At 42.4% G+C, this 22,093-nt stretch overlaps 2 protein-coding genes across 6 annotated transcripts in view; one reads left to right on the top strand and one right to left on the bottom strand.

Moving 5' to 3' along the window:
* Positions 1-17,860, top strand: part of Sgtb (small glutamine rich tetratricopeptide repeat co-chaperone beta) — a 40,162-nt gene extending 22,302 nt beyond the window's left edge. For both annotated transcript variants that reach the window (XM_038323336.1, XM_038323335.2), the window contains exons 6-11: positions 3,747-3,851; positions 5,835-5,973; positions 6,073-6,135; positions 9,299-9,336; positions 9,562-9,645; positions 16,457-17,860. In XM_038323336.1, coding sequence (XP_038179264.1) covers positions 3,747-3,851; positions 5,835-5,973; positions 6,073-6,135; positions 9,299-9,336; positions 9,562-9,645; positions 16,457-16,568 — 541 coding nt within the window. In that variant the 3' untranslated portion in view covers positions 16,569-17,860. The remainder of the gene's footprint in view (positions 1-3,746; positions 3,852-5,834; positions 5,974-6,072; positions 6,136-9,298; positions 9,337-9,561; positions 9,646-16,456) is intronic.
* A 3,504-nt stretch (positions 17,861-21,364) lies between these two features.
* Positions 21,365-22,093, bottom strand: part of Trappc13 (trafficking protein particle complex subunit 13) — a 31,818-nt gene continuing 31,089 nt past the window's right edge. For all 4 annotated transcript variants that reach the window (XM_038322338.1, XM_038322339.1, XM_038322340.1 and 1 more), the window contains one exon: positions 21,365-22,072. In XM_038322338.1, the coding sequence (XP_038178266.1) occupies positions 21,965-22,072 (108 nt within the window). In that variant the 3' untranslated portion in view covers positions 21,365-21,964. The remainder of the gene's footprint in view (positions 22,073-22,093) is intronic.

The following is a 22,093-nucleotide window of genomic DNA, read 5'->3' as shown; positions in this document are numbered from 1 at the left end:
CCAGGGATCCACCTGCCTCTGCCTCCCAAGTGCTGGGAGTGTGTGCACCACCACTGCCCAACAGGCCTTCCTTAAGTTTTAAAACAAGGCTAAAGTGGTGGAATAGGCTGAAGATGTAGCCAAGTGGTAGAGTGCTTGCCTACCATGTGCAGGGGCGTGGGTTCATGCCCAAGTACAATGTCTGGCTCCTCACACAGTTTTTTAATTGAGAAAAAAGATGGTATCTTAATTTTTTTAAATAAGTACTAAACTTTTATTAAGGGCCTCAGTAAAGCTGTATGAAGAATGGTTGACAGAAAGGTAGACTTGAAGCCACCTTTTCCAAGAGGCATGGTAACATATACTTGTAATCCCAGCCTAGAGAGGTTCAGGCCTGAAGAAGGAGAGTTCAAGACCAACCTGACTATGTAACAAGACAGCGTCTCAAAATGAGAGCTGAAAACCAAAGTGTAAACAAAACAACAACACAAAGAAGAAAAAAAAAAGATTTTTCCCCTCCCTCCCTCCCTCCCTCCCTCCCTCCCTCCCTCCCTCCCTCCCTCCCTCTCTCTTTTTCTTTCTTTTTTCTCTCTCTTTCTTTCCTCCCTCCTCCTCCTTCTTCTTTTTGTTTTTGTTGTTTTGCGACAAGGTCTTTTATAGCTCAGACTAGCCTTAAACTCACTGAAGCTGGCCCTGAATTTCTGATCCTCTTACCTCTATCTCCCGAGTCCTGGGATGACAAGTGTGTATTGCTGCCATTTTTTTTGCCTTTCTCTTCTCCCTCCCCTACTGGCCTCTGGCACTGTTGAGAGCAAGAATAGTATTTCACTATTGCTAGCCATCTTTCTTAGAAAGTGTCTGTGTACCTGCAGGTCAAAGATGCACTAGCTTTGCGGTAGAACACTTGCCTATAACATGTGCAAAGATCTGGGTTTGATACTGTGTCGGCTGAGTTAGAGATGTTCCATTAGGGGAAGAATGGAGCGGTTATACAAGGGTGAGCAGGAGGCTCGTGGAAGCTGCAGGTGGAGTGCTTCGTCGACAACCGGAGCCAGGCACACAATTAAGTTTTATCTTTCACCTTGGTACTTCTCAGGAAGTGTCAATTCTCAAAGAGATTCTGTGTAGTAGCTTTGCAATTATCAGCTTGGCTATTGAGTTGGCAGGATTTCAGACACTGGTTCGCTGTCTGCATTGATTGTCTTCAAGCAATGTAAGCTCTGGGTGAATGAAATACACTAGTAGATGTGGACTGCGCTCCCCCAGTGTGTGTGAGTTTCCTGTGGTGGTCAGAAATGGAGTTTCTCTGAGGAGGCCTGTCACCCCATCCTTACTGTAACGGCACAGAGTTTCAGTTATGGATGTATTATAGGTTAGAAGGCCAAACTGAGCAAAAGCAAGGGGATTTTCTTTTCCTTTTCTTTCATTTTATTTTATTTTAGTTTGTTTTTGCCTTTGAGGCAGAGCCTCACTGTGTAACCCTAGAACTTGGTATGTGAATCACGATGTTCTTGAACTCAGAGAAATCTGTCTCACGAGCACTGGGGTTAAAGGCATATACCACCATGTCTGGCGAAAGTACAAGTCTTTTGTTCTTTCAAAAATCTACTTTCTGGATTATATATGTATGTCGGTCATTAATATGCATATTAGTTGTGAAGCTGATTTCCAAAATGGCTATCAGAGCTAATCTACACTAAATACGATTATTTCTTACAGAAATTTTAGAAGATATGTTTTCCCAGTTTCAAATGTCCAGGATTATCAGTGTTACTTTCAGTTGCCTCCCCGAAGGGTTGGTTTTATAGAACACTGTTCATGGGTAGCTGACATTTGGTCATTTACTTTGGACATTCAATGCGGACGGAATACGATAGTGGTTGTGTGAGTCAGGTTTCTCTAAAGGAACAGAACTGATAGAATGGGAAAAAAATCCCTCTGTGTGTGCATGCGTGTGTGTGTGTTTGTGATTTATTAGTGGTTTACAGGCTGTAGTCTGAGTAGTCCAACAATGGCAGTCTCCTGACAGAAAATCCAAGAACCTAGTAGTTGTTCAGTTTGCGAGACTGGATTTCTTAGCAGTCCCAATCTGGTGCTGGAGTCCCAGGGAAGTCATCGAAGAGTCGTCCATTCTCAGTCTGTGTTGGAATTCCAGAGAAGTGGGTTCTTACACCAGCAAAGGAATGGCTCAGGGACAGGGTAGATGAACTTGCCAGCGAGAGTGAGGAAAAAGCAAGTTTCCTTCTTCCATGTCCTTTTGTGTGGCCACATCTTCTCATGAGGCCAGTGAGGAGCATGGTGTTTTAGTCATGGCTAGGGAGCTGTCTCAGTGGGTAAAAATGCTGGCTTCACAGGACTGGTGATGTTAGTGCAGGTCTGCCAAACCCAAGCACCCGAGTTCAGATCCCAGAACCATGTAGTGCTAGCATCTGAATTCCCAGTATGCCCCTGGGGATGGGAGAGAGAGGCAGGAGACTCTCCAGAAGCTCAGAGCCAACTACCCTGCTTTATGAAGCTGGAGGAGACCCTGTCTCAAGGTGGAAAGTGGGGAACTGACACTTGGAGGTGTCTAACTGCTACACACTAACACACATAGGTACACGTGCACACGCACGCACGCGCACACACACACATGCAAGTTTTTTTTTTTTTATCAATTTTGCTGTTTTCATGTGTGTTACTAGAGTCTAAGAAGTTCCGAATGAAATCACTGCTGATTAGTTTCAAGGAAGACAGAAGGTTGACTGGGTAGTTAAACAAACAAAAGGTTTGGGCCATTTAGACAGCAAATATGCGTGTAAGAGAAGAATAAAAGCAGCAAGGATGCTTCTCAGGTCGTGGGCGAGCTTAGCAAAAGGGGGAATGGATGATGTTTGTTGAGGACTTTTGTTTGTAGACCCAAGAACATGAAGGGATCTAAGTTAATCTCTGGGTTTATAACTATTTTTCCCCCAAAAGGACCTCCTGCTTTTACTATTAGAAGGGCTGTCAGGTTTTGGTACAGTGTTTGGAGTAGCGGGACATAGCATGCCCTTGGAGGGTTGTGAGAACCTAAGGTGCAGTCCCCTGCCCTGGCCCTCATGTGACTCTTTCTTGGCTCCTGATACTCCTTGTTGGCCTCTGAGGATGAATCTTAGGTCTTCTCCTCTTCCTTCTCCCCATTTCCCATCTGAGCAAACTCTCCCTACTTCACATTATTATCGACAGGTCATAGTTACTCAGATGCTTACCTAGGCAGATGCTGATTTTCTAGAGTTGGCCTCTTCAGCCTTCTGCTGAAGTAGATTCTGAGGTCTGCTGAGGGAAATTATGAGAACGTTCGAGAGTCTGAAAGAAACAAAGATTAGTCTGTGTCAGTAGTGGATGGACGGGAGAAAGTGTGAATGGGTTGGAGAATTTTGGTATGTTTTAACTTTTCTATTAAAGTGACTAAGGTGTCGTAACTGCCCTCTCTTTCTGCCTCTCTGGTGGTCCAGATGCCCTGGTGTTTTCAGTTTGCATTTCAGGCAGACTTAGAGGCAATAAATAGTAGATGGGTTGTGGGCCCCACACATTTGTCTTCTCTGTAAAGCGAAGGGGAAAAGGGAGCTTACATCTTTTTTCTGATGTCTTAGGCTGTTTTAAAATTGTTGTATAATTAGACAGTTTGACTTAGAAATTTATGAAGAGTGATGTAAAAATTGGGGCAAGAACTACACAGTTTCATGCCTGAAAAGCTGGACCGGTGCCTTGGGAGCTGCCTGATTCTAATGTTTTTCCCCTCTTAGAGCCGCTGCCCAAAGCAAATTAAGTCACTACACAGATGCAATAAAGGACTGTGAGAAAGCAATAGCGATTGATTCAAAATACAGCAAGGCCTACGGAAGGATGGGGTAAGTGCTCAGAGATGCCCAGAGTATTTCCAAGTCACATCATCCATGCTGTTGTGGAGGCTCGATGCTGAATGCGAGAATGAGATAAATAAATGCAATAGAATGGAGAAAGTGACTCCCTTTGAGGATGAGGTCAGCAGAGGCTGTTTCATCACTGACTGGAGAAAGTTGTTGGAGAAAGCCACAAACCTCCATGAAGAAGCTCGCTTCATAGCTTGCACCATAAAAAAAGCACAAAACAGGCTCATAGGTCCCTAGCCATGTATTTTCCCCGGACACCACTGTTTAGTATTTGTTAGTTTTGTGTTTATGGAGACTTTATAGGATTTAATTTCTGTGAGTGAGAATTGGCTATATGTGCCATTGGATCTCTTAAGTTCTGCCTGAACTCCATACTCATAGATTCCATTAATTTTTTATCTCCGTGTTTGAGTATTTATAAGATGTTTTAAATTGCGTGTGTTTCAAACAGAACGCTTCTTAAATCTTTCCCCGGCGCTTGTCTACCCAGTGCTTAGGTCAGAAGCCGGATTGTTTTCCGTCTATCTCATCTCCGGGCACTTCTGTTCTGGTCTCATCTTCCTGTGTAGCTTGGACTCAGTTTTTGTCTAGCTTGCTTATAGGCCTAGCCCAAACTGCCACCTCTGACCTAGTCTACTTTAGTAACCTCCCAACTGGCATTTATGCCTTAATTCTATACCTCACCAATGTTAATCCTCTGCAGAGAAGCCAAAGTAAGCCTTTTAAAGCATAGCCCAAAAAGTTAAGTATCTAAGTAGAGAGACCATTTACCTAGTATTCAGGTAGCCCTGGATTTGAGCCCCAACATTGTATAAACTGGATTTGGTGCTGCATGCCTACAAGCCCAGCACTTTGGAGGAAGAAGCAAGAGGATCATGAGTTCAAGATCATCCTTGGCTACCTAGCAACGTTGAGGCCAGCCTGGGCTACGTAAGACCCTGTCTCAGACCTGCCCACCAAACCCTAAAAGCATAACTCAAACATTACAAATCATTCCTTTGTGAATACAGTTTAAAAGTCTGAATCATAAAGGGTCCCATATAACCAACATAGCCAGGGAATCTCTCCACCTCGTTTCTTCTGTTCCATCCTCGTGTGCCTTTGTTCCGTACTTTAAGCATACGACACCCACATCTTTCTTAGGGCTTCCGTGTTTACCGCTGCATCTGGGTAGATAGTCTTCTCCCAAGTTCCCTATGATTACTTTCTGTCATACATGTCTTCAGGGTGTGGCCATTTGTGAGCAAACTCTGCTGTCATTCTCTTTAATAGTACCTATTCTGTATGCATGCTTGTTGCCGGTGCTCCTTAGGTGGAAGGGGAGTTTCTTAAAATTAGGAACTTTTTAAAAAATTGTAGAATGCTCAGGACTTAAAATAGTACCTGGTACATAGTAGGCTCTCAATACTTGTTGATGATTAATCGGAAATGGCGCCGAGGATCCTTCAAGGTTGGCTACTATTTATTTTTGTTCAAGATCCTTTAGGAGGGAAGAATGTGGGGTGCTCTGAAGTGCAGTGTTTAGAGGCAGATGTGCCCCCCACTGAGGCCCGTGGGCTGCACGTGTTCCAGAGAGCTGCCGGTGGCAGTGTTGTCATAGGGTCAGATGGTTTGACAAAGCTGGTTTATTAGAGTCCTTAGACATGATGTCAGCATCGTGGATTTACATGATCACAAGATTGCTCGCACAAATCTTTGTTTAGCTCAGCCTAGAAATTCATAAAGCCAATTACTTTATTTACAATACATATTGGTCTTAAAAAATAGTATGTTTCATTTCTGAGCTTCAGGTTGATGATCCGTGTGAGACACAAACTGAAAGGAGACCATTCAGGCTTATAAGATCTTGGAGTTGGGAGAATTTTACTGCCGTCTCTCAGAACCATTATATAATGAGGATTCAGAGTAATCGGGGTTAGAATTGAATACTAAAGCATTTGTCATTCTGCTCTGTTTCCCAAGGCTGGCCCTCACTGCCATGAATAAGTTTGAAGAGGCAGTTACAAGCTACCAGAAGGCACTGGATCTTGATCCTGAAAATGATTCCTATAAGTCAAATCTGAAAATAGCAGAACAGAAGTTAAGAGAGGTGGCTAGTCCTGTAAGTTGTCACTGTAAAGTCTGTGGAATAGATCTGTCACTCACGATTGATTGGCATCATCGTGGCTGGAATGAATCTCAGATATAACTCTTTTTACAGACAGGATCTGGCTTGAGCTTTGACATGGCTAGCTTGATAAATAACCCGGCGTTCATCACCATGGTGAGTATACATTCTTTTTGATCTACTGGCTGCTGTCCACTATATATTTGCAAACCGTTTCTGCCATACTTTTTCAGGAGATGGAATCTTTCAGTAGTTGCTGGCACTGACCCAAAGCCCTTAGGCTCAAGTGATTTTCCTGCCTCAGTCTCTCAAGGAGGCTGGCAGTGCAGGCTCTAAAATTTTTTAGAAACAAATAGAGGAGTTTTGGTAAGTGGCAGGTGTTTATGGCAGAGGCAAAGATAGAGGTTCTTCACCTGTCTGCCTTGCTTGGAGGGAAGTGAGCTTGGTTTTTAGAAAGCCCATATCTTTCTTAAACTGGAATATAAGTCAATGTTTGTGTGAATCTGTGTACTTTATAAGTCAAAACTCATATTTTTTCACTAGATTGCCAATTTTCAAATATATGAAAGGTTAAAAACCATTGTCTTGGGCTGGTGAGATGGCCCTGAAGGTAACAATGTGTGCTGCACAAGCTGGTGATTCAAGTTCAGTTCCCACAGTTCATGTGGTGGAATGAAAGGACTGACTCTCACAAGTTGCCTTTTGACCTCCACGCAAGCGTGGTGGCACAAGTAATGTGCATATATACCAAATGCACACCACACCACTCTCTCTAGATAGATAGATAATAGATAGATAGATAGATAGATAGATAGATGAATGGATGGATAGATAGATATAATTTAAAGCCCCCAATGTCATATAAAACTGGTCCTAGGAAGAGATGTCTATTAATTGATATCCGAAGATTTTGATTATAGCAATTACCCAAGCTTGCCCCTTGGTATTGTTGACCTTGTTTTCTGTCCTAAGCGTTTGTTTATGTTTTTAAAAACAGCCTCTCATGTAGCCCAGGCTGTCTTCAAACTTGGTATGAAGCTGAAGGTGACCTTGAGTTTTTGATCTTTCTGCCTTATGCATGCTGGGATTACAGTGTGCACTACTAAATTCAGTTTATGCAATGCTGGAAGCTGAACCCAGGACTTCATGCGTCCTAGGCAGCTAAGCAACATCCCTAGATTTGCCCTCTGTTCTTCAAATCAACAAAGTAACTTAGGGATCTTTGAAAAACAATTATAATTCAGTCCAGTACTTAGTGGGTTTAGGATGTCACCTGGGTCTATAGTGCCCCTTGAATGACTGCATACTTTGTATGGAAACATTCTGCTGCCTGGATAGAAGTGGATGTCTGTAGTGCCTGTTTTGGAAGCCCGATGAAGGAAGATGGAGAGGTTTAGGTCATCCTTGCCTACACAGGAATTTGAGGCCTACCTTGGCAACATGGAAAGACCCTGTTTCAATACAAAGCCATAAGTACTCCATCATTGACTGTACTTCTGGAACAGGAATAGCTCTTATTCATCTTTGTTCAGATAAATGTGTTTTATAATCATTAAATCCTTAGTTCAACCGAAAGACATAGTCCTCTATCAATTCAGTTGGCCTTCTTACCTACTTGCTGGGAAACACACGTCCCCTTTTAAGTCTTGTGATGTTCTAGAACCTGGCTTACTCATTTCCAAATCATAAGCAAGTTATATTCTCAGGTTATGTTACTGTAACATAATATGAAAATTATTATTATTAAATTATTATTATTAAAATTGAGATTAAATTTAGTCTCTAAGCTGCTACATTCCAAAATGAGGTACGACAATACCATGTAGGAGCTTGCAGGGTTAGAAACACATTTTGACTCTTAAAAGGGGGCCAAGGTCGGGTTGTGAGTGAACCTCTGTAGCAGAGCACTTGGATAACATTCTCGAAGGCTTGATTCCCACTACTGCTCTAATACATAAACACATAAACACAGAAGTAAAGTCAGGGCTGAGAATGTAGTTCAGTGTTAGGCATGTTTAGTGTTCTAGAAGCTCTGGATTCAGTCCTCAGTACTGTCAAATAAAGGAAGGTAATAGAAACGGATGAAAATTATAAAGAAAATTAATAGCAAAGGACCAGGTTGATTGTTGATTAAAATGGAGATTTGAGGATTGGTTGGCCTGCCATTGTTGCTCTGTGATGGAAGTATGGAGGCCTTCCTTCATCTCCGGACCACTACAGAGGGCTGTTCTGGTCTCCATAGCATGGTCAGTCACATCCAGCTCATTGGCGTCATCCTTCTTACGAGTACACAATCTCAGGCTGAGAGATGGCTCAGCGGTTAAGAGCCCTGACTGGTCTTTCAGAGGTCCTGAGTTCAATTCCAGCACCCACATGGTAGTTCACAATCATCCGTAATGATATCTGGTGCCCTCTTCTGGCCTACAGAGATACATCAGACAAAACACTGTATACATAATAAATAAATAAATCTTCAAAAAAAAAAGAAGTACACAATCTTGGCCTTGCAATGGTGGCATACACCTTTAACCCCAAATTCGAGGCCAGCCTGAACTACAGAGCGAGTTCAAGGACAGCCAGAGCTACACAGAGAAACCTGGGGGCTGGAGAGATGGCTCAGAGGTTAAGAGCACCGGCTGCTCTTCCAGAGGTCCTGAGTTCAATTTCCAGCAACCACATGGTGGCTCGCAACCATCTGTACTGAGATCTGGTGCCCTCCTCTGGCGTGCGGGCATACATCGAGGCCCAATGTTGTATACATAATAAATAAATAAATCTTTAAAAAAAAAACAAAAAAGAAAACAACAACAAACAAAAACAAGCACAAGGTCTTTATAGTTTCAAAGTTTCTCTTTTTCCCTTTTGTTACGTTGATCTGATCAGTCATGGCAATGCTCTCCATCAACTGTATTTTTTTATTGTCTGCAATCTCACACCCCTAGCGGGGACCACTTTCTTTTCTTTTTTTTTTTCTTTTTTTGGTTTTTCGAGACAGGGTTTCTCTGCAGCTTTTTTAGAGCCTGTCCTGGAACTAGCTCTTGTAGACCAGGCTGGCCTCGAACTCACAGAGATCCACCTGCCTCTGCCTCCCGAGTGCTGGGATTAAAGGCGTGCGCCACCACCGCCCGGCTGCGGGGACCACTTTCTACAGAATCTTTTCTCTTGTACCTTCCCATTCACTTTGCATAGCATACTAGAACACCCCCCAAATGTTAGGGTGTGCATCACTGGGTTTATTCCTGTATCTTTACAAAATCTTTGTAACATCCCTCAGCATTACTGCCATATTTTAATGGGCAATACTGTTTTTCAATTACAGGCTGCAAGCTTAATGCAGAACCCTCAAGTTCAACAGCTGTGAGTATAACAGCTCCTCATGCCTTTGCCTTCTTGTTGCCAGGCTCCTAATCCAAGCAGATCTTCTCACAATTGATAAGAATGCACTGAATTCCTGTTACTTAGTACTTAAGGTCCACTTAAACACTTGATCCAACCCCTTCTATGGCGCTGATATACTTGTCTGGCTTCTCCATCCTGTGAAGAATGTATGCTAATCTCCGTGTATGTCTCTTATTATCCTAGAATGTCAGGAATGATGACAAATGCCATCGGGGGACCTGCTGCTGGGGTTGGAGGCCTAACGGACCTGTCTAGCCTCATCCAAGCGTGAGTATTTGCCCTAGCTTGCTCTCCATCAGACAGATCAGACACAGTGTCCAAAATCAACTTGGCGAGGGAAAGCTCTATTTCAGCTTGCAGGTTACAGTCCATCATGAAGGGAAGTCAGGGCAAGAACTCAAGGCAGGAACTTGGAGGCAGGAACTGAAGCAGAGACCACGGAGGAACATTGCCTGCTGGCTTGTTTCTGTGGTTCTCCATGCTTGCTTTCTTATACAAGGGAGGACCACTTGTCCAGGGGTGGCACTGCCTCCAGTGTGCTGAACCCTCACATATTCATCACAATAAGAAAGACGTTCCATAGATTTAACTGCTGGTCAATCTGATGGAGGTAGTTCCTCAGGTGATATTCCCTCCTTGATATGTTTAGATTTGTGTGAAATTGACAAAAATAATCAGCATAGATTACTGTTTAGTTTTAGAACCATACTGTTTGTTTCATTTTAGCCTTTTACTGTTAAAATGACTTTTCCAATTAAATATATTAAATCTCTAAGAAGCTGATAATGGGAGTCATAGTTCAAAGTGCAGGGTAGAGATCCAGAGGACTTGGACTATGTGGTCAGTTCTATCTTTTGGGGACAGTCATGCATGTTCACAGGCTTTTTTCCTTCTTCATGGGACCGTCACATACCAGTAAATCTTTAGGAAGAGTTAGTACCAGTGAAAGTAGGCAGAACCCTGGAGTAGTGACACATACCTGAGTTCCAGACCAGCCAGGTCTACATGATATCTACATAAAAGATACTCTGTTGCAAGAAAACAAGCAAATAAACAAACAAAAGCAAAAACAAAAAAGTTGTTTTCATCCATAATCAGTAGTTAGAGGATCTGAGGAACAAGTCATAACTTCCTCAGAGCATCCACCAAAGAATTCAGTCTTTTGATTTACAGCTAAATTTTTGTTGCTTTCAGCATTGACTTAGGGTTGTCAGTTTCTTACATGGGGATATCTGTACTATCATCTACCTTTCCAGAGGGTCCCTGTTGACAGAGGTTTCTGTTCTACCCAGTCCTGCAGCCGTTCAGTCCCAAAGATACACACAGAGGCTTACATTAATCATAAACTGGTTGGCCTATTAGCTCAGGCTCCTATTAACTCTTACATCATACATTAACCCATAATTCTTGTCTCTGTTAGCCATGTGGCTTGGTACCTTTTATCAGTGAGGCATTCTCATCTTGCTTCCTCTTTGTCTGGGTTACAACTGCAGACTGAGCCTTTCCTCTTCCCAGAATTCTCCTGTCTGGTTTTCCTGCCTGACTACTGGCCAGTCAGTGTTTTATTAAACCAATGCAAGTGACAAATCTCTGCAGGGTACAACACCATTGTCCCACAGCACTTCCTCCTCCCTGCTGCTTTTTCAAAACAAGAACTCTGAATCTAATCTCCTCTGTTTAGCCCTTTTCCTGACCATTGTCCATAACAGCTTGTAACTAACACTCTAAACAAAGACAAACATCCATAATCCATTTTTTTGGGAATGCGGGCATAGATTTTTAGGCTACTTCATGTTGATTAGGGGTGCTGATAATCTTACAGGGACCTAAAGAAAATTTAAGATTATGGTCAAGTCCTGACTGGAAATTTCTATGAGTCTTTATCATCTCAGCCAATAGTCTTGAGGCTGATCTGGATGTAGAACTCAGAGGAAACTCTAACAGAGGTTCTCTGAAATGTTGCATCATCTGGGCCATCCACTCCTATTGGAGATTTTTCATGGGGTCTTCCTTGATCAAACCTGACTTTTCTTATCCCAGAATGAATTCACAACCTCTCATTTCCTATGTAAACAAAAGCAAAAGCTCTTGTCCAAAGTAATATATCTTTTGACTTAAATTTTGAAGTCAAGGCATTTTCTAAATGTATGTGTTGTATTAATCCAGCAGCATTTATAATCAAATGTCTTTTAGCAGTTGTTGCTTCTTCCTCAGCCACCAAGCAATTCAATGACAACACAATAACATACAATATCCAGATCCTCTGTGTATTTTCCATTTATATGTGGCTTTATTTTAAACTGTACTTTTTCTGTTTTTATTTTTAATTTTTAGTTTTTTGAGACAGGGTTTCTCTGTGTACCTTTGGCTGTCCTGGAACTCACTCTGTAGACCAGGTTGTTCTTGAACTCACAGAGCTCTGCCTGCCTCTACCTCCCAAGTGCTGGAATTAAAGGTGTGTGCTACCACACCCAACTACTCTCTTTCTTTCTTTTTAAGGATTTTATCTTTTTTTTTTCTCTCCCAAGCCTACATATTTTTTTTTAACACACTGTAAACCGTTTAGAGGGTTTTTTTTTTGTTTGTTTTTTGTTTTGTTTGTTTTGGTTTTTTGTCTGAATCTGTCTTTACTGTATAACTCTCTTTTTCTGACCACATGAATCTTTAATTTGCTAAGCCTTATTGCTAGAATTAAAGCTGTGGCTTTGACAGTTGGATCTACACCATTCCTTAGCTTTCTGATAGTCTACGTTTATTGCCACAATTCTGTGGAGTTTCAAGGTCCCTGCCACCATCAAGCAGCATGCTGTCAGCTATTCATAAACACCACTTAAGTGTTTTGTGGCAGGGTCTCTTAAAAGAGCTGCAAAGTTTTGCAGCTAAAGCTGAGTCAGGAAGCCTCTCTTAAATGAGACACACTTTCCTCTAGCAAACAGAGCACACCTGAGAAAATGATGCTACCAAGAAGCTATGCTTAACTCTGTTCTTTTGTGTCTAGAATCACTTCCCGAGCTCTCTAAGTTTTTTTTTTTTATAAGATTTATTTATTATGTATACAACATTCTGCCTCGATGTATGCCCACACGCCAGAGGAGGGCGCCAGATCTCAGTACAGATGGTTGTGAGCCACCATGTGGTTGCTGGGAATTGAACTCAGGACCTCCGGAAGAACAGCCAGTGCTCTTAACTTCTGAGCCATCTCTCCAGCCCTCTCTCAGTTTTTTTTAAAAGATTTTATTTATTTATTATGTATACAACATTCTGCCTCCATGTATGCCCGCATGCCCGAAGAGGGCACCAGATCTCATTATAGATGGTTGTGAGCCACCATGTGGTTGCTGGGAATTGAACTCAGGACCTCTGGAAGAGCAATCAGTGCTCTTAACCGCTGAGCCATCTCTCCAGCCCCCTCTCTCTCAGTTTTTATGTGCATGTAGTTGTCCATGTTGGCACTATTTATTAACAGAGGTTTCTGTCCCACTTGGTCCTGCAGCCATTCAGTTCCAAAGAAACACACAGAGGCTTACGTTGAATTTTTAGAGCAATCCATAAGTGGCATGATTATCATGTTTAATATATGTAATTTAAGTCACAAACTCAGGGATTTGTGATAAACTTATTGTACTGTAATCTCAAGGACCATTTTATTAGAGTTTAAAGGAAAAACTCAAAGTGGCTGTACCAGTTTGTACTCCCACCAGCAATAGAGGAGTGTTCCCCTTATTCTACATCCTCTTCAGCAGAAGCTGTCACAGTGTTTTTGTTCTTGGCCTGTTTAGATCTGTACCCCATTTTTATTGGATTATTTGCTCTTTTGATGACCAATTTCTTGAGTTCTTTGTATATTTGGAGATAAGCCCTCTGTCTGATGTGGGGATGGTGAAGATCTTTTCCCATTCTGTAGGCTCTCGTTTTGTCTTGTTGATCTTGTCCTTTGTTTTACAGAAGCTTCTCAGTATCAGGAGGTCCCATTTATTAATTGTTGCTCTCCGTATCTGTGCTACTGGGGTTATATTTAGGAAGTGGTCTCCTGTCACAATGCATTCAAGTGTACTTCCCACTTTCTCTTCTATGAGGTTCAGTGTGGTTGGTTTTATGTCAAGGTCTTTGATCCATTTGGACTTGAGTTTTGTGCATGGTGATAGATATGGATTTATTTTCATTCTTCTACATTGTTGATATCCAGTTATGCCAGCACCATTTGTTGAATATGCTTTCTTTTTTCCATTTTATACTTTTTGCTTCTTTGTCAAAAATCAGGTGTTCATAGGTGTATGGATTGATATCCGGGTCTTCGATTTGGTTCCATGGGTCCTCTTGTCTGTTTTTATGCCAATACCAGGCTGTTTTCAGTACTGTAGCTCTGTCGTAGAGTTTGAAGTCAGGGATAATGATGCCTCCAGAAGTTCCTTTATTATACAGGATTGCTTTGGCCCTGGCCACTGAGACTGATGACCTGAGTCACATCCCCAGAACTCACGTCAGAAAAGGAAAAACTTATTCCTCCAAGTTGTTTCCTGACTTACACATATGCACCAGAAACACATGTGCTCCTGCCAATAAATAAGTGGATGTTAAAAATGCTTTTGAATGTGATTACTCATGCACATGCATGTTCACTCATGCACATACATGCGTGCTTGGTCTGATGATGCAATGCTGCCCCTCAGACTCATGGTGTTCTGTCCTGGTACTTTTACATGTTGGAGTTTTGTTGTTTGACACAGAGCCTCATGTAACTCAGGCTGGCTGTCAATTTGCCATGAGGATGAGAATGAATTTGAATTCCTCAGCCTTCTGTTTTCCCCTCCCAAGTGCTAGGATTACAGGCATGGACTTATGTGTCCTGCTCCTAATGCTTTTTTTTAAAAGAAATAATTTATGTTTACTAAATGTTCTGTTTTGAGAGTTGATAAATTCAATGAGGTTTCATACACTTACTTGAATATTTATCTAAGAACTAAAATCATAAAATTCAGTTTCAGCTCAATAATAAAAATATTATATATATATTTATATATATATAGATATATGTTTGATAACCAAAATAAACAAAAGAAAAACCCCAGTACAGGCAAGCTATAAATCTCAGCAGCTGTCTAGAAGAGAAGAATCAGGAAGAGAAGGGAAAATGAGAAAGAAAATCTCCACAAACAACTACCTTCCCTCTCAAAAAAATCCATGCTGTTGAGTTAAGCCAGCATGGAGGTCAGCCATGGCAGCAACATCATAAGCAACATGGCGGGGAGGGGGCTTCAGAGAAAGAGTAGGGAAGCCCAGAGTACTGGAAAAAATTCTGTGTAGTTGCTGACCAGCATCCAAATGAAAGAGACAAAAACAAAAGAATAGGACTTTTATCAGGCATCAGAAAAGTGACCAGAGACCCAAGGAACCTCATGGCGGCTTGTACAAACTGTCTAAACTCTTTGTGGGTCTTTTTTTTTTTTTGATACAAGGTCTTATATAGACCATGCTATCCTTGTCATTATGCTGCTGAGGGTGGTTTTGAACTCTTGATCTTCTTGCCCCTCCCTTCCAACTGCCAGAATCATAGATGTGCACTACCATCCTGTTCCAAAGCTGTGTATGGTTGTTTGAAGAGGTGTGGGGATTGAACCAGCCTTAGGAATGCTAGGAAAGAGTTCTGTTGGGCTAGAGAGGTCTCTCAAAGGTTAAGAGCACTTGCTGCACAATAATGAGAAGTGGAGGTCTGATCTTCACACCTACATCAAGGACCTGGGTATCCCATACACACCTCTAACTTCAGGTCCAAAGGCCGGAGACAGGAGGACCACTGGGACTTGCTGGTTTCCAGCTTACCCAAGAAAATGCAAGTTCCAGGTTCAGGGAAAGGCAGGAAGTGATAGAGGACACCCAAAATCCCATCTGGCCTCGGCTTGTGCATCTGCACACCATGTGAGTCTGTGCACATGTGCATGTATGTGTGCACGTGTGTACACACAGTTCTGTCATTGAACTTCATTCCCATGCTTATGTTAAGACTTTGTCTTTTAAAAATTCACTTTTCAGCTGGGTGGTGGTTGATGCCCTTAATCCCACAGCACTCTGGAGACAGAGGCAGGCAGATCTCTGAGTTTGAGGCCAGCCTGGTCTACAGGCTGAGTTCCAGGACAGCCAGGACTACACGGACAAACCCTGTCTTGCTCCCCTCCCCCACAAAGAAAAGAAAGTTTGTTTTTCAGTGACCTCTATTCGGACCCAGCTTGGGAGGTGTTAGGCCTCTCCAGAAACTAGCAAGCCATGGTGCTGCTAAGAGCGTTGTTCCAGGACACACTGTAAAGGAGCATACCTTTTAGTCCTTTGAGTAATGTGTGGACAAGCAGATTGCATTCAATTCAGGCGCTCCTATTTTAGCTTGGGCATTTTGTTTCATCTTGTCATCTGCACCAAAAGGCTGACAAGCAAAGGGTGTTTTGCTTTCTAAAAAGAACTCTGTCCTGGCTGGAGAGATGACTCAGTTGGTAAATAGCTTGCCTTGCTACCATGAAGACGTGAGTTCCATCCACTGAACACGATTCAAAAAAACCAAACCAGACAAAACTGGGGAAGTAGGGACAGGAGGATGAGTCCCCGGGGCTTGCTGGCCTGCTATCCAGCCTAACTGGTATTGCAGCTTTCTTGCCAGTAATTAAATCCTGTCTCAAAACAAACAAAAGAGGTAGATTACACCTGAGGACCAATGTTGACATTTGATTTTCGTGCTCCAAGTGTGCATCTGCCCTCTGTGCAACAGTACACACATGAAATGTACACACACACACACAGACACAGACATACACATACACACACACAGACACACAGACACACAGACACACAGACACACACACACACACACACACACACACACACACAGACACATACTGTGTGAACTCTCTGCCCTGTAATGATGCTATCTGGAATATAGCATTATAGAAACAATGTTATGGTTCTAAAACTTGTGTCTGTAGAATAATTTGTTATATTCCCTTGGGTAGTCCCCAGTATCTGCAGTTTGTTTTCATTGAGTATTCTGTGACTGGAGAGTCCCCACCCAATTTATTCTGCCTTTTTCCTGCAGGGGACAGCAGTTTGCTCAGCAGATCCAACAGCAGAATCCTGAACTTATAGAGCAGCTGAGGAATCACATCCGCAGCAGGTCGTTCAGCAGCAGTACAGAAGAACATTCCTGACTTGATCGGGACCCTCACCCCCAGTACAGATAACTTATGGTTCCTACATGTCCACCTGTAGATAATAGCCCAAAACCAAGTAACCGAAACCACCCTACACAATGTCTGGAAATAATGGAGGAAAGTCTCTTGCGTAAACCTGGGAGAGTCCATCCGTTTAGAGTATAGTTTATCACCAACAGACTTGAACATAACACAAACTCCTTCGGAAACAAACCATCAGTAGCCTTGTTAAGTGCTAATACAGCCTTGGGACAAGGGCCCATCCATTTTAAAACTTTTATCATCCTGTTTGTATATCAGACTTAGTACAGAGTATATTTATTGAACAGTAGGGCTATTTATTGGAAAGTTCTTTAGCTACAGGTTTCCCTAGGCCATGGTTTTGAGAGAGGAGATGACTAAGTGGAGAGACTTCTCATGCTGGTTTGGAAGAAATGTGCCTGGTAGCACATCAGGAGAGGCACATCAGGCTTTGGGATGTGCCACCATCAGTAACACATGTCTGTTGTGGGTACCAGTACTCTCTGTAGGGTGGCTTATACTGGGGACAGGGAATCTTTAGTTTGGTGCAGGCGATGTTTTGGAGATACTGTGAATGTACAGAATGCACCGGAAGGATGCTCAGGTTTTCTGCCTCGATTTTAACTAATCCTGTCTGTAGTTTAGCGTTGGTAGCATTCGCATGGTCAGTTAAGTACATAATGAAGCACACTTGGAGCTCCTTAACAGTACTGGTCGGGCCAGTGAACACAACTGCTCTGTTCATTGTCCTGGCCTAATTGTCAGTTTCACTGGTGGGAAACTGACAGGGCAGTGTCTAGTTACACTTTAAAAAGCCACTGACTTGGCCCCAAACTATGGAATTTCTAAGTGGATTTTAATTATGTACCCATCCACGATGATTTTATTTTTTTACTTTACCATTATTTGATGGGTAACAAAGGCATCTATTGCTGACATTGCTCATCTGTGGGATCCTTGGCTGCAGTTTGGCTTAGCATGACAGTCTTATGCTTAACTTTAATTTATTGCAATTTAAACATATCAAGAGACTTCAGATATATTTATGCATCTGGCGTATGGTTAGTAGAAAGAAATGGCATGAAATACTAATGGCATGACTCTAGGTGACTTGGTGGATGAGAAAATTTCAGTTTCAAATGGAATTTGTCTATGGACCAAAAAATTGGTTAAACGGGGGCTGCTATGTAATGATTTTATGGTGACAAAGGAAGAGTGAAAGAGAACATAATTTAAGATGACACCAACCTCAGGGCCTTCCCACAGCTCTTCTCAGTCTGTGCATTTAGGAGCTTGAGGTTTCAAAACTTTTTTTTTTTTGACTGAGGTGGTGATAGCACACGCCTTTAATCCCTTTAATCCTGAGGCAGGTGGATCTTTGTGAGTTCACGGCCAGCCTGGTTTACAGAGCGAGTTCTAGGACTGGCTCCATAGGTACTGAGGAACTAAGAACCCTGTCTTAAAAAAACAAACAAACAAACAAACAAAACTCAAACCCTTCTTTCTCCCCACCTTTTGTGAAACAGTGGTTTTGTAACTATACATCAAGTGGGGGAAATCAATTAAAAATTCTGGTGTAGGGTCATATCATCAAATAAGATCACCATTTTAAACAGTGCTCCACGCAGTCAGGCCTCAACTTTAGAACAAATAAAGTTGCGTAAGTTGGGGGTCTCTCAAGTAGCCAGCAGGCACCTGGGCAGTCTCACGTGGGACAGCCAGGAAACAATTCTGGTAGAGAACAGGAGAACCTCTGACAGAGAACTGGGTTGTGTCGGCTGTCACACAGTGTTCATTGAGTGTTCTTCACACAGAGTGAAGTACTTCCTGCTTACATAAAGGTTAGGACTGGAGTCTAAGAAAATTCAAAGTTGACAACTAAAAGCCCGGTCCTCCAGTGCTGAATATGTTAATAATCCTAGAACAGGCTTTCAGTTAAATAAAATTGGTGAATCCTCAACTAGGCAACAGAAAATACAAATTAACATTATCAGAGATGGAAGAGGGAGTGCTTGCCTAGTTGGAGAGTGCATTGGTTCAATTCCATCACTGCATTAAAAAAGAAAAGCATAGGAAAAAGAGCAGATATACTAGGAACAGCTCCTGGGATATTAGAAGGGAAACTGGGGGTCAGCAGCACAGTGCAGGTGGTAGTGCCTGCCCAGCTGGAAGCCCTGGCTTGCGCCTTCCCTAGTACTGCATAGAACTGGAAGGGCAACATGCACCTGTAATCCAACACTTGGGAGGTAGAGGAATTCAACACCAGTCTTGGCTGCACAGTGGGCATGATGCTAGCCTGGGCTACGGGAGACCCGGTTTCAAAACCAACAAAACAAAGTACCCAGTAGGAAACAACTCAAACAACAACAAAAAGGACAATTAGAAAGCCTTTGTTAAAAAAAAAAAATTTCCATACCTTCCAGGACAAACAAAAAACAAACCAAAAACTGGTTAGAGTCAGATGATCTTGGTAGTCAACTCTACCAAAGTCTTCAGGAGAGAATAATATCCATTCCACATGGCTTCCAAAACACAGAAGAGGAAGAAATAGTTCCCAACTCACTTGACCAGTAATATCCTGGTAGGAATGACCAGGTTTCATCAGCAGTTGTGGAACACTGACTTCTTGTGCTAACACCCTTGGCAAAAGGTAGCTCTTCTTTTTTACACAAAATGAAGGAACCCGCGTATCTTCCATTTCACTTTTTGGTTTGTTTCTACGGGAATGGATATACTGCTGGATGTCTCTTACTACTTCCATGGCGTTTCCTTATTCAGTACACCTTTCCTCTTCAGGTCCCTCCATCATGCTGGAATCATCACGCTGCAGGCTATTTCAAGATTTTTTTTTTTTTTTTTGAGTGGTCTGACTGTTCTAGCTGTCTTAAAATTCTTAGACACTTCCCCCAGTATTCTTCCCCTTGTCAGGAAAATACACTTGCTCAAAGAAAAAGGATGGCATTTAATACTTATATACATTTGAATTCGGAATGCCTGGCTTCCATGACCCCATTTTGTTGGAGTAGCTGAAACGGTTACCGTGCTATGCAAAACTGAACATGCCCTTTGTATGGAAATGGAATTTCATTTACTGTACCAAATCATCAATCTAGTTTTTATAATAGTTGACACAGATCCTTTATAAGATGGCATTTATCTTTTATTTAAAGTATGGACAATATGTACCTATGTTGTTTATATACAGAAGAGACTTTGTAATTAAAAGTATATAGCAGAGTAACTTTTAAATTCTGAATGAATGCAAATATGGTTCAGTTATGAGAGGATGCTTGAAATAATGCTGATACAGACTGACTTGACCAGTCTCCGTCATCCTAAAGGACCCGACTTTTGTTCTTAATGCTTGCATTCTGTTTTGCATAGACGTTCATCAATCATGACTAATGTGAGGGCCAAGCCTCCTGGATACACCTTTCATTTTTGGACCAAATAATTTGTCATGGCAATAAATAATTATGCATTTAAGAGAAAGGGTTTTGCGTTTGACTTAATGCATTCTTAAAATGTAAGCAATTATTAGATACTGGAAAATTTCAACTCGTCAAACTAGGGTAAGGGATATAACAGCATGGGTTTTTGTTTTCCTGCCAAATCGAGAAACATTTTGTTGCATTCCTATTGCAAAGCTGTTTAAAGACTTACTATATATACTTTTTGCTGATTTGTTCCTGACACAAACAGGTATGATTAGATGGACAGACCAAATTTTTATATTAGTACATGTTAAAAATCAGGCCTGATGGTGGTGGTGCATGCCTTTAATCTCAGCACTTGGGAGGCAGAGGCAGGCGGATCTCTGTGAGTTGGAGCCCAGTCTGGTCTACAGAGTGAGTTCCAGGACAGGCTCCAAAGCTACAGAGAGAAGCCTTGTCTCAAAAAGAAAAACAAACCAACAAACAAAAAACAGCCAAAACAGATATGAAGCTGGGAATCACTTAAATGTGTATTATAAAAATAAAACATTCTTCAGGAGTTTTTAGGTTAAAACTAGGAAATTATCAACCTTGATCAAAGTTAACTGAATTGACTTGGAATAGCTGGCCTGGTTCTTTGCTAGCTACTGCAGAACTGGCCCCAGGAAAGATGGCCTCACCCCTCAGCACAGCGTGCACCTCACCAGGGCAGCACACTAGAGCTGACCCTGTTGTCAGGAGACAGGTGAGCCAGCCCCGAGGGCACGAGGACAGCAGAGCTGACCCCGCCCCTGCTCTCATCTGCCAGGCAGTGACAATGGGTGAGGGAAAGATGCCCTTCCCCTTGCTACCCTTGTCAGGCAAGAGGGCTGGCCCTGGGATCATCAGAGATCTAACCTTGTCCTTCACTGGCTGCAGCACACCGGAGAGTAGGCCTTACCTCACCTGGGCACACACTAGAGCTGGCCTTGTCCAGATGCAGGTGAGCTGGCTCTGAGGGCATGAGAGCTGGAGAGACGACCCTGCACCCTCTCCTCCATGTGGTGGCATGGGTGAGGGAAAGAACTAGCTTGCCCCTAACCAACTGCACCACACAGGAGAGCAGACCCTCCAGTCTCCCAGGGCAGTGCACTACATTAACCCTGTTGTGGGGGGGTGCAGGTGAGCCAGCCCTGAGGGCATGAGAGCTGACCCTGCCCCTCACCTCCTATGCTCCCTACAGCAATTGAGATGGTCTTTCACCTAGCCTGGGCGAGAGTGGAGCTGGCCCTGTGGTGACGGTGGGTGAGATGTGTGTTGGTGTGTGTGCACTAACAGCCACACACCCACACAGTGCTGTTGAAAACAACTGGAAATGTTTATCCTGTGTTAAGAAATAATCAGGTTACAGGAAGGGGACCTGAACTATTTCAGACAAGGGATTTTTCTGTTGACTAGGCACCCAGGAAAGAGACTGTAGTTGATTAACTGCATTTCTATACATAGTGTCACAGTATCTTGCAGACTGAATTACTAGGGGCCCTAGGCAGCAGGTGCCATCACCACGGACACCCCTGCTATTGTACTCAGATGCCAGAGTTCCTTTTCCTCCAGAGCCCAAGACATCTGATACTGGCCCTTCACAAGAAGGTTTGCTTTTACAAAAAGGTACTTGGTAGACAAAAAGTTTCAAAAATTGAGCTTGTTACAAACAAAAGCCGCCAGTTACCTTAAAGGATGAAATATGTGTAGAAAACAGTGAAACGTTCTGTTCATTTGGAGTACAATTCACAAGATAAAACCAGTGCTTTTACAACAAACATTTACTATTTAACTGTTTTACAGAAAACGAATTTAAATAACATATACTTATTTTTGCTGTTCATCATTTCACAAAGCTGACAAAATACAGACAACAGTTCTGTGATTAAACAAGAAATTTAACATTAGGAATTTTCCTTAGGCTTCCACTTCCACGGCTGAGGAGACCACGCAGACTTGCGCAATGTCGTCATATTCATATGTTCTCTTTAAGAATGTGTCAGTGAGTCTTAAGCCAGAGACACTCTAGAGAGAGAGGGAGAGGCA

This window comes from Arvicola amphibius, chromosome 3 (assembly GCF_903992535.2).
Source record: "Arvicola amphibius chromosome 3, mArvAmp1.2, whole genome shotgun sequence".
Classification (NCBI taxonomy): domain Eukaryota; kingdom Metazoa; phylum Chordata; class Mammalia; order Rodentia; family Cricetidae; genus Arvicola; species Arvicola amphibius.
This window is presented reverse-complemented; position numbering and strand designations above follow the sequence as displayed.